The 18,029-nt window shown below is 39.0% G+C and overlaps 1 protein-coding gene across 1 annotated transcript; it reads left to right on the forward strand.

The window, feature by feature from the left end:
* Positions 1-10,732: 10,732 nt before the first annotated feature.
* Positions 10,733-17,815, forward strand: LOC118231281 (guanylate cyclase soluble subunit alpha-1-like). The gene is made up of 8 exons (XM_035424952.1): positions 10,733-11,243; positions 11,611-11,672; positions 12,316-12,416; positions 12,581-13,290; positions 13,905-14,390; positions 15,357-15,500; positions 16,946-17,100; positions 17,319-17,815. Exons 1-8 carry the CDS (start codon positions 11,001-11,003, stop codon positions 17,455-17,457), a joined length of 2,040 nt encoding a protein of 679 aa, XP_035280843.1. The 5' UTR covers positions 10,733-11,000; the 3' UTR covers positions 17,458-17,815.
* Positions 17,816-18,029: the final 214 nt, after the last annotated feature.

An 18,029-nucleotide genomic window follows, 5' to 3' on the forward strand; every position in this document is an offset into this window, starting at 1 on the left:
GATTGCCGTAGGTAGCATAAGTACACGTGTGAGAATGTAAGGTAATTGAAAGCTGCTGTCATGGGAAATCGCAGAAGCGCAATGCCTTGGGTATTGCAAATGAGCCAACAGTATGTGAGCACAGACATAAAGAAGATGCGTACTCCCACATGGGCAATTGAGCTGGCACGGTAAATACTTAGTGCTCACATTCACAGAACATTGAGATGATAACTACAGCTCCCCGTGACAGAAGTGTGAGTCATTATTTAGGCCCGCATTATTTTAAGCCATTTGGCAGTCCCCAGGAAAACACATACATTTTAATAATCACCTACTCAAATTATGCATTTGTACAAAAATTACAAGGCCGACCCTTCATTGCGCGAAGCATGGAGTTATTAGTGTCACTTCTGCTTGTCCAGCCAGAATTAACACGACCAAAAAAATGGCAAAGAAACATAGTTAGCATTCTCTGAGTGGTTAAGTGAAGGGAACTGACCTTGGAGTGACCTTCTGTATTTTTGCTCCGTGCATATCCCTGAGTCTGAGATGTGAGAATGCACTCATTGTATGTGTCTGTTAAACAGGGCGGAGAAGAGACAGAAAAAGGACACATCGCTCCAGAGTTCAGGGTGAGGGCGCGAGTCACTGGCCGGGCCAGCAGGGAGTTCTGCTCGTGGTCACAGTTAAGCTATAATCATCTCAAATCTCCATCACACAGGAACCTATGCCTGTTTGTGTCTGGGCATCTAAGGCATGTGTGGTGGACCATCAGCATGCTAAGCCAGTATAGTTAAAACTAAACATCATACTGTATCATTACCTGTGTGGATTCCTCCCAAGTAAGTATGCAATGACTTCACAAAGCTCTGAAATGAAGATTCAGTGTCTTGGCATGTATGATCAATCCATCTATCCATACATCCATCCATCCATCCATTATCTTCCCTGCTTACTCCTGGTCAGGGTCGTAGGGGGCTGGAGGACAAGCAAATAAACAATTTGTACATATATTTTCTGTCTTCTCACAAATAATGCGAAAGCAAATTATTTAAAGATTTTGTGTCATGTTCAGAGCGTCTTTGTTGTTTAAATTTTACCTTTGGACAGTTACACTGCATGACATTTATACAGTTCAAATGGAAAAAAATCCCTTGGATATTGAACCACCGTAAACATTTTGTGGTTCAGCAAAGCAGATGGAGTACTGCTGTATACAGTAACATTTTATGCTACCCTATTATGCTACAGTAGATATTCTTCTTTTAACACATCAGGCATTAACTTCCCATTAGATGCTGTTTTAAAATTTAAATCCTGCTCCACAGTTCAATTATCCTTGAACTGGATTAGCATATAGAAGAGGAACAACAAAGGTCTAAAAGCTTGAGCATGTAGAAGTATCCTGCTGAGCGTCTGTATTATTTAAGTTCTGAGGTCTGTTTGTTGTGTTATGAAACACAGGCCCAAATATCAAATATTCATGAATCACACTTCCACCTCTTTACACAGCCTCATCAGGAAAGGACTCATTAATCTTAAGCTACAACCAAATATCAATCCATTAAAGTAGAAATCATTTCACTGAGAGAAAATATAAAGTAGTGAAATGTTAATATGAGCTTTCCATAGAGGTTGACCACATTATTATTATTATTATTATTGTTATTGTTATTGTTATTGTTATTATAACTTACTTTAATGTGACCAACTTCAACCATGCAAATGACATACAAACCCTATTTCCTTGAAGGTACAGACTGACAAACTTTCACCCCATTAGTGACTGAACAGCTACACCAGAATTTACAATGGAATTTTAATGTCTGATTTTTTGGACCATTTATTTTACTTCGGTTCTTTCTACTCGGTGTTAAATGCCCCAATGAAGCTCTCAGAATTGACAGGTAAAGGTCACAATCATAGAAAGCTGTTGTATTTCATTAGCCGAGCTAAGCGATGACCATGTTTGTTAGTCAAAAATCACAAGTGAAGAAACTGTGTCATTACTGTCTCATCTGGCTAGTCTGTAGAAGAATGGAAGCAGGGGGGAAAAGCTCCTTCCCAGCACTACTTTTAGAGACTGCTACTGGAAGGGTTGCTTTTGACAAATGACGGAACACAACATGAAGCGAAGCCGCAGAATACACGCAGTCCTGTTTTCCAGGGCCGTGTTCCATCTCATTTTTTTTTTCTGTTCCACCCGTCCTGCTGACCCTTCACGCTCGTTCAGCCATGATGTCATATGAGTGTTGATTCGTCAACTCCCCATCTTGTCTGGCCAGAGGTTCATGCTGGGTGAAGCACACTGGTGCGGGGAGACAAATTCAGTTTCGATCAAAATCAAAAGCGGAACTAACACTCGACCCGCACTTCATTTCAGCAACCGGTGGACATTGCTTTCACGCTGTGGAATGGTTATAGTTTCCGAGTCGAATCATAATTTTCTTTTAACCCCCGTTACCCTTCCAAAGTGTGAACGAACACTCTGCCTGGTGTTAACGTGGTATTGAACAAAGTGTACTTTCTGTAATGTTTGATAAGACCAAAGAAATCGGGATATGAAGACCACAAAAACAAAATCCGAGGGTTTTTGTTTGGGTGAGATCAGGTCAAGGCTATTGTCAGCTCACAACCCTATTAGACACGGTTCCTGTGCATGGAACAAAATATTGGCTGGCTGAATGTCAGAGCTGTTATTTCATCCCACAGGCTGTTGCTTAATAAGACATAAAGGTCAGAGAGTGCACTCAGCGGTTTACAGAAATGCGGGGCTGCAATGAAAATGGCACACGTTTGGATAAAGCCGTTTAAAGCCATGGTGAATATGAGATTGCAGATCACAATTTACGAACGGCAGAAGTCATTTGAAATCAGAGAAAACGATTGTAAATTGTTGTACAGTTATTCACAACGTGGGATGTTAATTCTCGGGAGCAATTCATGCTGAGAAACTGTCACATTCTCCCAGAATCACCTCACCATGTGGTGAGAGCAATTTTCAGTGACTGGTATAATTGTTTGTTTATTACCCTGTGGATGATCGCTTTTGTTTTCCAAACACTCCAAAAAGGTTTCCCCCTGACTCACGAATCCAGTGAGTCATCCGCACAATTTAATAATCTCAAATGACTTTTCCTCTGCCACCAAACCAATTACGAATGCTTGTACATGTGAATGTCAGTTTCAATTTTTAGAGTTTAAATATTTTTCCCTGAAACTATTTTGACTGCATACATTATGTATGATTAATAACCAATGCAATTCAATACTCTGCATCAATGCAATAACCTGACATCTGGTGCTGGTGTTGGTGTGCAAATAGAAAACAATCCAATGATATTCCACATTGTATATATTCTTTGCTGCATCTTCAAATAACCATGCTGACTCTGGCTTTTCCAATGAATAGTATGTAACAGGCTTGCCACAAACAAATGTAAATATAAAGTGAAAACACAATGTTTAACAGCATTAAGTAACAATAATTGTATTTTCTTATTCTTATGTAGATGTGATGCAGACTTCCAAACAGTGGCAGTAATGTACAAAGAAGGACGACAGAAAGAGTGGAAAGAAATAGAAGCAAAATTAAGAAGAAAGAAAGAAAGAAAGAACAAAAACATTGTTTTCATTATCAGACACGGAAATGCTTCGTGAGAAAAGCATGCTGTTTTCTCATATATGGTTTCTGTCCTTGCTCAGGCAATAAAATTCCTTGCCATGAACACAGGCTGAATTGTAACATGTCACAATGTTGAACTATACCATTAGCAGACTATAACCAAGAGTCTGAAACAGTGAGAACAATATTCCTAACAGTTTAGCAAATCCCCACAGGCTACCAGCTGCCATCAGTAAGAAGCGCACCTCTCCTTTGATTGGCATTTGATTAGATGCACAAGCTTCAACAGTCATGTTTTTTCCGCAGGGTGTGTGGCATGGTTGATAGTTCAAAATTCTGTATTCATTATAGCTTCCTCCAAAACATCATTATTCTTAACATTTTCATTACTCAAAAAATGTCTTTTAAACATTGAGAAGTATGTGGGATGTATCTGGGGAACAGTGAAGGACACTAAAGTGTCAGTAACATACACACATAGGCTGTGTTCCACTCTCATGTTCTACCTAGAGTGTATAGCAGGTGTAGAAGAAAAAACGGTCATGTGATCAAGTGCCTCCCAAACTCAAGAACGCAACAAGGCAAGAATGTGAGATTTTACCGGCAGTTCTCTTCATGTTCTTGGGAAGATGAAACAACAAAGTGCGCTTCAAAGCAGACTTTCCCATGTTTTCCCTTCCCAGAAGCCATTTCTGCTCTGTATTTGAGGGTAAATAAGAATGTTTTACTCAGCCAAGAAAATTAATGACAGAAGGCAGAAGGATTTCGAGTGTAATTATATTTTATTTACTGATTTCTTTAGTGTCAGTGTGTTAGAGGACCGTAGTAGTGACATCAAAGTAGATGTACATTTCAAATTGAACTGATTTTAAGCATTCTTACACTCAATAAGTGTGGTCTTATAAGGGTACCTGGAGGCATGTTCTAATAATAACACAAGAATAAAGAACACAAGTACACAGTTTGGAAAACAACCACAGTGTATGCGCCAGAGCCTTATAATAGGAGGCCTTATATCCTTGGAATTTGACATTGTGGTCTGGAAATCAGAAGGGTTCTGGATGAGCAGCTTGTGTTATCAATATCCATGATTGCAGAAATTGGCAGATAAAAAATAAAAATAAAAAATACAAGAAAGGAAAGTTTGAGGAGAAACTTTAAGTTGTTTGAAAAAGCCAAGTATGGTAGCAGTACTGATAGAAATACAGATTCTGAATATTCCATAAATTGTAGTCAATGGGAAATTTTTTGATATAACATTGTAAATATCTCAAAAATATTTGATCTACTGACACAAAAAGCACACGCAATGCAATCCTGTACTACCCAAAGCTACTGGCCAATTTGGTAGGTCTGGCAAAAAAGCTGTAGGAGGAGCAGCTTACAGAAAATTGATGTGGAATAAGAATAAGAAGAAATAATAAGTCAACTTAATAAAAGAAACAGCAGGATAATTGGGGAGATGTTCTGTGGAAGAGTGAGAATAGCTTCTGTGTTCCGTGCCATTCTCTGGCTGTGTCTGAGGCTAGAAAGGCCATTGTGATTAAAGGCCATAAAAAAATTTCAAGGCAAGCTGGACATTTTGACTGTCTGTCTGAGGAGCATTAAAGGAAAGACCGTCTTATTACATCCTGCAGCAAGTCATAATTCTGGATACCAGACTGGCTTCTGAACTTGGTGTCATAGCAACAAGTCTCACATATACACTAATGATCTATACAGATGATTGCAGTGGGGAAACTTCAGTGATGTCTTCATTGGGAGTTTGGTATCAAATATGTCTGCAGAGGTTAATTTTATGTTTGTATCATTAAACAGGCTGCATAAGGTCTTTATATCAAGGCTGCAAAAAGCAATAATGGTTTCAAACACATTAGTTGTTCTGCCTTTTTTCATGCTATGATTTGTTTATATAAAGCTCGTGTTGAATGCATTAGGAAGCAATGTGTGTCCCAGATTCACAGGTTCCTATTTGCATGTTGATCCCAGTGAACAGGCGTATTATCTATGAATCTGAATAGAATATATGAAAAGCCTGCTGGATGAGAAACATAATATATTTACGTGATTACATTAATTATTCCACCCGGCTGTTCTATAAATAACAACAACAGCCTAAAGTAACAGCGAATTTGGTGCAAAATCTTTGCTGACCATGACTATAACTGCTTTCCAAAAGCTTTTGGCAACACAGTGCAAATATGCCTTAGACATATCAGCACCAAGAATCTTCTGCAGAGATCAAATCACAAGGTGATAATGAAAGCTCGTAATAAATAAAAAATCCCTGTGAATATTGCTTGAAATAATATTCTAATAATCTAATAATTGTTTTCCAAATATGTGTGCCATGGGTAGTCCGGAGTGGTCTTGCTCTTGTATTCAGAACAAAGTGTTGCTGTTAGGATAGGAAGCTGAGTATTAAAGGAAGAAGCCATTCTGTGAAAAGTTGTTCTTATAGGAAGTAAATGAAACGCATTGGTGTCCCAGCCCGAGGGACGGTCTTGAATGCTCATGATAAACTCTATTTATTATGTTCAGGTAATACTCACACCCATTTTATGAGCATTGAATGGTGAAATCAGAATTAAAGGGAAAAAAATGTGTGTAGACATGGGAGACATCTTTCTTTCTGGAATGTCCTTGGTTCTGCAATCTTTTTTGAAACTTATGAGATAGAGCAGAAGAGTTAACTGATAATGTGCAGTCATGGTTTATAAGGTCTATGAGACATTTCGTAGAGTAATGTTTTGTGATCAACTTCTTTTTGAATATGATACTGCCCTCCACAGCAGCAAATTTTAGGTTTTTCTCAGCACTCAACAGAAAGGTACATTTTAGCTATATTTTCTGTCTGTTAGAACAGCTTAGATAGACATATATGTACATTCCCCATTGGAAATGATTCTTCTCAGCCAGATTGTTGACAACAGGCCTTTTGTTATATTTAGTTATGTAGATATTATTCCCTTCTACCTACCTTCTACAAAATTGTGTGTGATGTCTTGCAGATGGACTGCTAAGGTAAATATAGTCCTTGAAACTAAATTGTGGCTCAATAGGTTCCGTAAAATGTCACTGAGAGTCACCAAAACACAAAGATTAAAGTGCATGTAGGGAGCCCAAATTAATGCCCGTATACCCACAGCTCTCCTGTTTTGTTTAAACTTGTGTAGTGAGAACAGCTCTGCAACAGGAACAGCTCTGGGAGATTTTCTACACAGTGCCTCTTCAAAATTATTCCCAACTCTACACATATTCAGAGGTCAGAAAGTAAAAGTCCTGCCATGTGTTTCTTATACCCATGAGCCCAGCCAGCTGATTTCACTAATTAGTTTTACCTCCTGGCAGAAATGTTGTGCTAATGAGCAAATCCAGGTGATTGGAACAAAACACTGGGGAGAATTTTGCATTTGAATGCAGATTCGGAAGGTTGCATTTTGGCTGAGAGTATGAAGTATGAAGCAATGTTTGTTGAGTAGTATGAACGCCTTCAAGTATGAAAATATCAATGTATTTGTGAGCTGCTGTAAAATATATATGCAGAACCCAGTATTGCCCTTACAGAATTGCAGGGTTTGTGTGAGTGTGCACCTAAAACAATGCAGTCACATCGACTGCATGGGAATTTTCACTGTAAATAGTTGTCTGTCAGACTCATCTGATTTGAAATTGATTTTTTGATTTGAGATACAAATTTGATTAGTGTAGAGGAAAAACAACCCATTTGCCACAACTGCCCGATACTTTTTTCATCTAACTCTGTGTGTGTGTGTGTGTGTGTGTGTGTGCGTGTGTGTGTGTGTGTGTGTGCAGCATGACCGCATGTGGTTGCCTAGTCCAGATGCGGCATCATAACAACCTGCACATTTGAAAATGCCTTTGGCCAGGTTTTAACTCACAGGAATGTTTTGAATTTCTAATTAATGATGTGGTCCATGGCTTGGTGTGACCTTTACCAAATGAGCAAATCAGACATCGGACTTTTGCAGTCCTCTGCAGTGAAATGATGTTATTTTAGGCCATTGATTGATGAAGGGGACATGGTTTCAACTTTACCCTTCGAGTCTGTCAAATGAGCATTGATTTTCTTCTTAAAATTAGGTTTCTGTGTTACATAAAAACAATCTTAAAATTGGCTGCGTGAGAGCAAGCAGTGTTCCTATAAAAATGGAACAGAGCCCCACAGCGCAATTACACCAGCAATACCCCAGTGTCTCTCAGTGTGTTCTGAGGCATATTATGGAAATATGAATGCTTAAGAGGTTATATGGATAGACACTGTCAGTCCCTCACAGAAATATTACAACTGCATAGCTTTTTTCCACATTTGCATGTAGCACAATTTTTGAAGAGTTCAAGTAAAGTGATTCTGTTTCATGTTTTAATTTCAGTACACCATTCAATCTGAACATTAATTTTCACTAATGCCTGCAACTTTTAAATCAAGAGATTAAACAAGCATCATTTATTTATTTACTTATTTACATAACACTGAATCCTACAGATGCTGAAATAATTTTTTTTTTTAAAAAGCTTTATGAAGAATGATACTACCGTTCATGACAATAAAGCAAAAAGGTTAAGTTACTGTTAAACCAAGTAATAACCGACGTCAATTCATAATTTATTCATTTTAAGGGCCGCCTATGGCCAAAAGCTTTGCTGCAGTCTTAATCAGTTCAAAGCGTGAGGTCTCGGGGACCAATATGGATCGAATTACTTCCTGCGGTTCCAAGACGGCGAGGAGGTTAAAACCACGGCAGCGTGGCGTATATCCCGGCATGCATCAAGCGCCATGTTACGCGGCCTTATTTCCCATTCACTTTTATTGCACACTAACTCCGGATTACGGTGCGGTTGCCATAGCAACACAATCCCTGTGATCCCTTTCTTAATATTTAATTTTTTTTTCATTGGAATTGGTCTCCAAATATATTTAAACCAGCCTCTCCGGTGGCTGATATGGATGTTCTTGAACATTTAAAAAAAATATTTTAACACGCGTGCAATTAAACCCCTAAGGCTTTTGTTCTCCAACAGACAGCGCACTTTATCTTTTTTCAACCCTGTCACTTCATTAACTGCCATGTAGGCCAATATCTGTCTCCTCATGTTCTCACAGCAACCCTTCCCATTTGCCTAGTGACAAGCACCTACCTGCAATGTCCTTTGTACATAAAGATAAAAAAAATTGCCTAAAGACATTCCTTATAGAAGATCCAAGACAGGCTGCAAATTTAGACAGTCCAGGTTCCGGTGGAGTTTAGGATTTTTGTTGTATGACCATCATTTGGAGAAACACCTTGTTGTGCAACACGGTAATTGGCCTCATTCAGTGAGACTGAGATCAGAATACAGTAAACTTCAGCTGTTATTGAATGCACAGCATGCACAACAAGTTCACAGCACATGACAGAATGATCATAAATGGCTGTTCCTTGCCTTATGTATTTGTATGAAATTTGCGAGTGATTTCATTCATGGCGAATTTCAATCAGCTAGTCCATTGCCTGTAGTTGGCTACATGTGTGGTTGACAACAGAGAAGTATGCTGTGACTGAATTTGAATATAAAGAATATACGAATCATGGGAAAATAAAGAAAGGCACTGAATTTGAAGGATGCCCCCGTGTAAAATTGCTCCAGAATATGCTGAAGTAGTTATCCTATATTTCAGAGTATATTCAGACGGCTAAGCTCTTTTTCCACATGGTAAAACAAAATTTAATGCAGTTAGAACATGTATGAGACATCAGGAATTGTATAGTGGCTCCTAAAATGTCGGATTCCCTGACACCAGTCTTCTATACTTTCCATCACAACGTTATCCATATTGGGATTTTTTGTGATTTTGAGTTCTATTTTTCATTAGTCAGACTTTTTATACATTTTATGTTTTTTTTAAAATTATTATTATTATTATTATTATTATTATTATTATTATTATTCTCACACAACACAGATCAGCAAAAGGGGTGAAAACTCTAGAAAGAGTAGAAAAGGAAGGAGGCCATTGAGATGCCAGTGGCCAAATATGTGTCATGCTTTAGACAATGAAAGCAAAGCCTCATTATAATTCACATACTGTAGAACACCAGACTCCTTGCTGAGTATGCAGCGGTGGTTTCAAGGAGATGTTATTTTACATAGCACTTTGCGAGGCAGGTGATAAGTGGCTCTAGTTTACTCACAGCTAAATAGGCACTACACTTTGGCACACAAAATAATACAGCCTTCATTAGATCAAGATTACTCTTGGATGATCTGGATTCTGTCTCTGTTGTCTGCTGTGCTACGTGATGCTCTGTTATATCCAGAATGTTCAACATGGATTTCAAGATGGAGTCTCGTCACAAAAAACAATGGAGGTGGTACAATGGAGTCTGCAGAGTAGTATAACTAAATTTCATTTTCACACTTCTTACAGTATGTCACACTGTTACTGATGGACGTGGAAGTGTTCTCTCAAGTGTTTCATGCTCCTGGAACCAGCAAATATTTATTCTTTGTGGATAGGGCATTGTCATCTTCAAAGATGCCTCAACTTGCTCAGGGTCATCTGGATTTTCAGTTATCTTAGAAAGCCACTCTGTCCAGTACCTTTTCGTGTTGCAACTACAATTTTGATAGATTATTTTGATAGATTATGATAGGAGCTGCAGAAAGACAGAAAATGGTGATGGTCTAAGGAAGGTGACAGTTTGGGAACACCTGCAATCAATCTTGAGGAATATACTAGCCACTTACAAGAAAACTGACTAACAGTAAATGCAATCTTAGTGCGTTATTTTAGCACAACACCATTTATCAAAAGTATTTTTGTCAAGTCTGCATGCAACAAATAGTACATTTAAAAATGCATAATTATATCGAAGTGATTTGCTTCTAAATCGCGTTTGCTTATCAACATTAATTATGTTTATAAATAATAGTATCTTTTTAAGATAAATTAACTGGATCGTACCTCAAAGATCCACCGTGATAGGCTAAAATTCATTAGTTACCTTGGGGCTCCACTTCGTTCCTAATGAATCCTGTGAAATGTATTTTTTCCAAAACCCGGCTAGCTCGTTCACTGATTGGACAGGTCAGGCATATTGTGTCACACGTGATTGGCTCAAACAACTGCTTGCTACCCTACACTTGCCTTCGAAGTTACTATTAATATTTTATTCGGACACGGGCTGTCGGAGATGTAGACATTTTAAATACACGAGTGTGATGTAGGACAGGTGCTTTACGCGATGATGTTACCCATGCGTTTTCCGACGAATTTACTGGGAACATCAAAACGTGGGAATGCATATTGACGCGCACGAAATAAGAGTTCCTGACTGGAAGTGTAGACGCTTGTATTTCAGAAGGTGTAAAACCACATCGACCGCTCAGGATGTTTTGTGCAAAACTGAAAGAACTGAAAATCACTGGAGAGTGCCCATTCTCTATTGGAACACAAAACACAGAACCCGGTAATTCTGAGGATTGCGCACTGAAGGGTTCGGGGGACTTGCTGCCAGTTTCCAAAGAGGTCTGTGGAACTGTGCCTGGGATCCTACCTCAGCGGAAGACAAGTAGAACCAAAGTGAATCTGCATACGTTAGGAGACAGCATCCGCAAACTAGCATGTCCAGAGGTAAATGTATTTCACGTGAATTCGGAAATAATCAGTCGCACAGTGGTTTGCACTAGCCTAATAACCGTTATTATAGTGAGATAAAATCTAAATTAAGTGCAGCTTCTTTCCGCATCAGTTAGAATGGTTTGACTGCCTGGTCTCTTCCAAAAATGGTGATGTGCAACTCTGTGTGTTATAAGCGATTTAGTTTAGCGTGAATACCCTTTTAAGGTTAAGGTTTACTGCGCACTTTGTTTTGTAGTAGCCTATGTTTCATATATGGTATATAACCCTTGATTGTCCAAATGACTAATTTTGTGTTTTTTATTTTATTGATATATATATATATATATATATATATATATATATATATTGCAATCCACAGTTTCAGAGGCTGCATAATGCTTTCCTGAGAATGGTGAAAAAACACAAACTAGACATGATATGGTAAGAGTGAAATTGTAATATGTTATGTAATGTCATGCATAATGTCAACAATTCGTTACAATGCTTAAACATGGAACTGCTTCTAAGTGGCTTTTTTACATGCCGTTATAACACTATTCCTTGGGACCAACCGACCAAAATGAAACATTCCAACGTCATCAATAGAAGTGTAGTCTCGAGCTGAAAAAAGGGGGTCAGTCTATTGTGATGGATGTGTCTCATGTTAGCATTTCTGCAACCATCATCATCAGCCATCATCAGACCAAAATAATTGGAGAATAAACAGTTACTATTCTTACTGCTTTTCTGCAGAAATTCTATGATATGATGGACTGGTTTGGTATTATAGCTATACACTATATATATATATATATATATATATATATATATATATATATATATATATACATATTACACTTCTCATCCTCAAAGGTCCTTTAAAGTATGAAATCATGATTTGTCCATTTGCAGACTATACATTAAACTTTGTGGTCTTTGTAAAGTAATTATTAATCGGTAGGATTATAGTTTCTTGTAAAGTGGGAAATTACCAAATAACAATCGTTCATTTATAAAGTGGAAATGTGCTTGTATCTTGCGTTGTGAACAGTAGTGAAGCATGACTTCATGTCTCTCTCCGCAGTTCTTCTGCACTTTATTCTGAAGTTTACCAGTATGTCTTCAGGAACTATGGAGATGCAGATATATTCATAGAGACCATGAAAAATTACTCTGTGAAATCAGGTAAAGTGAAATGCATCTATAGCACAGTAAACAATTAAAAACGATCACTGCAACAGTTGTTGTTGCCGAAATTTGAAATTTGGTGAAAGTGCAGTGTGTTTACAATATTTATTTCAGTCACTCATCAAGTAAATCAGTACTTTCTGTGTTTTTACGTATTTCAGGTATACCGATGGACACTTTGAGAGTCTGCCTTGGGGTTGAGGTTTTTGGAACATGTTATGAAGAGGACGGGCACATTTTGGAAGTGGTCGGGGGCGCCCTCCATGACTTCCTGAACAGTTTCAACATCCTTTTGAAACAGAGCCCGATGCAGGCTTCGGGTGGCACGGCCTGTGGAAAGGAGGCATCGGTGCTCTGCCTGGACAAAGACCCGGGGTTCTTGACCGTGTACTACTTCAATCCTCACAAAACGACCGAACTCTTCTTCCCGGGGGTAATCACAGCCGCTGCCAGCGTGCTCTATCAGACTGAGGTGGAGGTGGCAATGAATCAGTTGGCCTGTGGAGAGAGCGCTTCCGAGGAGCACAGCCAGCCTCACCTGCTCTACTCCGTGATGGTGAAGCACACCAAGCTTCTCAGCCCTAGCCCTCTGAAGACACACTCCTCGGTGGACATTCCAAAGGCGCTGTTCTGCCAGACGTTCCCGTTCCACATCCTGTTGGACCAGGACATGAGCCTGTTGCAGATCGGAGACGGTCTGAAGCGAAGGCTGGGTCGTAAAGACGTCCAAAGGAGGCCCGTTTTCCATGAGCATTTTATTATTGTGGCTCCTGTGGTCAGCGGCACCTTCCAGGGCATTTTGACGATGCTGAACACTCAGTTTTTTCTAAGGATAAAAGACAGAGCCACCCCTGCTGACTGCACAACAAAGGTAAGGTGCTTTTTGTATGGGTTCTACTCAGCAAAATATTCAGTGTGAAATCAACTCTTATCTCTTATAAAGCATATGTTGTTGTACCATTTGGACTTACATTTTTCACAAGTACTGTTTACTATACCATATTTATTTATTGATTTTTGTCTGAAAGATCCACTCCTAACAAGTTCTGATTGAAGATGGGCCTTAAGGATAAAATGCTACTTTCAACCTTTAAATTGTCACCACTGATGTAGCCTACAGCCTACTTAGAGAGGAGCTTCCAATCAAAGCCTGCATTTTCTGTTGTGGGTATAGTGCCAAAACTGTGTTGAGTATAAAAGGTTTTAGGATCTTAGAAAGAGATAGTAAGTCTCTACAAGTGTTCAGGGAACACCCGAACCAGAATTACACCCAGGAATCCCACAACTTGAAACATTATGCATGAGTTTCAAGGAGAACAAGACAACCCTTTCCTGTGCTCATTGTGCATACTTTACACAACAGTGTTTTCTATATCCTGTGAAGTGATGCTATGGATTCTATTATATGTGGGAATTATTAAACAGAAAATTAATGGCAAGAAGATTCTACTGATAATTTTCCCCTTGTACTTGTTTCCATTCAAGCTGATGGAACTGAAGGGACAAATGATTTTCATGACAGAGTCCCACCATATCCTGTTTCTGGGCTCCCCGTGCGTGGACAAACTGGACGAGCTCATCGGGCGGGGCCTGTACCTCTCTGACATACCCATCCACAACGCCCTGCGGGACGTGGTCCTGGTGGGCGAGCAGGCCAAGGCCCAGGATGGGCTGAAGAAGAGGCTGGGCAAGGCCAAGGCCGCCCTGGAGCAGGCCCACCAGGCCCTGGAGGAGGAGAAGAGGAAGACCGTGGACCTGCTCTTCACCATATTCCCCGGAGAGGTGGCGCGGCAGCTGTGGCAGGGACAGCACGTCCGGGCCAAGAAGTTCGACAGCGTGACCGTGCTGTTCTCGGACATCGTGGGCTTCACGGCCATCTGCTCCCGGTGCACCCCCATGCAGGTGGTCGCCATGCTGAACGAGCTCTACACTCGGTTCGACCACCAGTGCGGAGAGCTGGACATATACAAGGTGCTGTGAGCCAGACTGTCCGGCACTAGTTTTAACACACAAGACCAGGAAAGAATGAGGCTCCATGAACCCAATGGAGTAATATTCAGGGACTAGTAGTCCTCCAAGCTGCTAGTTGCTTGTTTATGTGAATCTGCTTTTAGGAACAGACTAGTCAAAAGATCGTACTCTATGCTTGGTTAAAATCAAGCAACTCGCTCATAATATCTGATAGCGCCACCCTCTTTGTGGTTCATGAAACCTCTCATTATTCACTTATGCAAATGTGGAGACAAGCTGTTTATTTTTAAGGCATAAATATGATACATAATTTTATCATTAAATAAGGAACTTATTTTTATTGATGTATTTAATATTTTTATGATTTTCATATTTTCTAAATGTCTGGGTTCAGTTCAAAACTGTGTTCATCAAAAATGATGAAGTGAAAAAAAAAAGTGAAAAGATAAAATTAATTCCCTGATTTCCTTTACAAGAACAATTTCCATTTTAAATTAGAGGAATGATTTCTTTTTTCTGGCCCAATTTCCAGTAATTATGTGGAGTCCAAACTCACTACTCAGAACAGAGAAATCATCTCTAGGAGGGAAAAAACTGTTTAATTGTCCTTGCTGGAGCAATCCACTTTATTATTTGGCCAAACAGTCCATCATTAGCAGCAGACTAAAACAAGATGATTTCTAGTACACAGTATTAGAAAGATTTTCTAATACTCAAAAATAGCAGTACAGTCTGACAGGAGTTTCAGTTTTACTGTGTGTATATATTGGAGACCATTCATCCTTTTAACTTGTCATGTGCTTTTACTGTGCTTATGGCTTCTATTACACATGTTATTTTACCTTTTGAAAGAACTGTTATTTTTTCCCCTCTGGCTGAATTCACGTCAGTTTGACATTTGTTTGCACTAGAAATTTTGGAGTAGGCAGACCTGCTGAGTGTTCTAAATCTCTTGTTGACTTTCAGGTAGAGACAATAGGAGACGCTTACTGTGTGGCTGGTGGCTTGCACAAAGAGAGCTGTACGCATGCTGTTCAGATAGCGCTCATGGCTCTGAAGATGATGGAACTGTCAAACGAGGTCATGACGCCAGCTGGTGAGGTCATTAAGGTGAGGTACCGAGAGCCACTGCATGGAACTGTCCATAAATACACACTGTTTTCAAGTACAAAACTGTGCAGCATGCGGACATGTTTTATTCATAAAGGAAGCGTCCGCTGTTTTAATGTTGATCATATTTTCAATGGTTGCTCATAACGCAGAGTAGCACGCCCACATGGTGGCCATGTTTTGAAATTCCATTTTGTTATTGTTGCAGCGCAGATAGTGTAGCGCTATTGTAAAAAGATTTTCCATGTTGACGTTGTTACATGGCGGTGTGGGGATGGTGTGACGGCAGTATGTCGAATCAGATAGTCTGCCCTTTCCCTTGTTTGAAAAATAAGCCAGTTTGCACCAGATGAACTGCTTTGCAAGTGGTCAAAATATAAATGGCGTGAGAAAAAACTGTTTAAAATTTTAAAGTTAGTTTACTTCTCACAACCACAAAACGGGCACAAGTAATGCTCAGCAGTGAACAAAAACAAGAACACATTTAAATTAACAACCTGATGTGCATAGTGTATTATTATTATGATTATTATTATGTCAGCTGGCCTGCAGACCGCTTACAGTACCTTCGAGGGCCCTCAGGGTGTAGACCGTTGAAAAAGAGGGTTTTTTAACAGAATAAAGAATGCAATATGATTCCCGTTTTTTATTTATATTTACATTTCCCTATATGTATATTTAGTTTTTCTATTGCATTGTACATACTTATTTTTTAAATCAATACGAAAGCAAAATTATTGCTGTTCTCCTGTTAACACGCTCATACCAGTAGGGTTGGGTATCGAACGTCAGTTCCAAATTTCCAAGAACCGGGAATTCGAACCGGGAATTAAGAAATGTGCGTTCCCATTCCGCTCGTGGAATCATGAAAATGTACCTTCAGAGGCATTCGCAGTGAGTGAAATGCAAAGAATTTTAATCAACTGCCTGGATAAAATGTCACTGGTTACATAATACGTAGGCATCAACACGGCTGTAATAGGCCACACTCCCACGATGAGGGAAAACAATCTGTTGCACTCCATATAGTTAGTGTTATAGCAGTCAGGGGATTATAAAAAAAGGATTATGAAAATGCTGAAACTTTGTTGCATGGGCTGTACAAATTACAAAGCCAAAAACTTTTTGATTTTAGATTTTATGTCTCTATTTTATATACTTATTTTATGTTACTTCTTTACCAAATGTTATGGCAGCTTAAACCTGTTGAAAAAAAGCTAGTTTTGTGCACAACACACTTTTGGTTTCTTTTTGTACTCAAAAAATGTGACAAGAATTGAAGCCAGGATTCAATAAGAACCGGTTTCGATAAGCAGAATCGATAAAATCTAAAGGATACCCAACCCTGCGTATCAATCAGTTGCATGTATGAAAGTATCTCTCTCTGGTGTTGTAATGTGCGTTTTATTTTTAATTCTGCTCAAAAATAAATGCCTTGGTTTCAGATGCGAATTGGTCTCCATTCCGGGTCGGTTCTTGCCGGTGTCGTCGGCGTAAAAATGCCTCGATACTGTCTTTTCGGCAACAACGTCACATTGGCGAACAAGTTTGAATCCTGTAGCCTCCCCGGGAGAATCAACATTAGCCCGACAACACACAGGTAAAGTTGTGGTAAAGCAATGTAGCACAAAGGAACTCTGCAATGGAAATTGAATTGTCTAAAGAATTGCCTCCCCTCAGTTTAGTTCTAGATTTACTCAAATATTTTGTGTTATTTTTCTTCTCATCTGAGGTTGCTGATATTAATTTTAAGAAGTTCAAAAGCTCGACTAGGCCAAACTAATGTAGCAGTATAAACAGCTGGCTTTTTGTTTTCAGACTTTTGAAGGACAGCCCTGACTTCATCTTCATACCCAGGACCAGACAGGATCTTCCACCAAATTTTCCCTCAGATGTTCCTGGCGTTTGTTACTTCTTAGAGGCATCTCATCAATCCACCAGCCAGACAGCCATGTAGTCGTATTCATAAACCAACTGAAACTGAATATTGTTCACCCTACATAACAGATAACATTGTAATGCTGAAATAATGTTAACCATGCCTAGATATTTGATAACTGGTGTAAAATACGTAAATATAGTAGAGCCTATTTTTTATGTTTTCGTTATTCATTTTGCTGGAATCAGTTGATTTCATGTAGATTTTATAATGCAAAATAGGTTTATATCTCTGGAAATGTGAGACCAGAGTGTTATTGTTAGATCTGTGAGTTATCGTTCTAATAAGCATTTTTATTGCAGTTGTTATTGTTTTTCCATTATGACGTAATGACAATGATCTACAATAAATTAACAAAAACGTGGTTGTCTCTTGATATTTTGTCAAATCAGTGCTCATTACTTAATGATCATATATTGTACCTTTTTAAATGCAGATTCTGAATAGAAAAAGTGTATTTAACTGATATGACATACTTTTCCCCTGTGACTATTACAAAGAGGGTGTTTGAGTTCAAACTTAAAACAGTTACAATAGCAAAATCCTGATTTTGGAGAAAATAAAATCGCAAAAAGTAAAGTTACTCACAT

Source organism: Anguilla anguilla, chromosome 7 (assembly GCF_013347855.1).
Source record: "Anguilla anguilla isolate fAngAng1 chromosome 7, fAngAng1.pri, whole genome shotgun sequence".
NCBI lineage: Eukaryota > Metazoa > Chordata > Actinopteri > Anguilliformes > Anguillidae > Anguilla > Anguilla anguilla.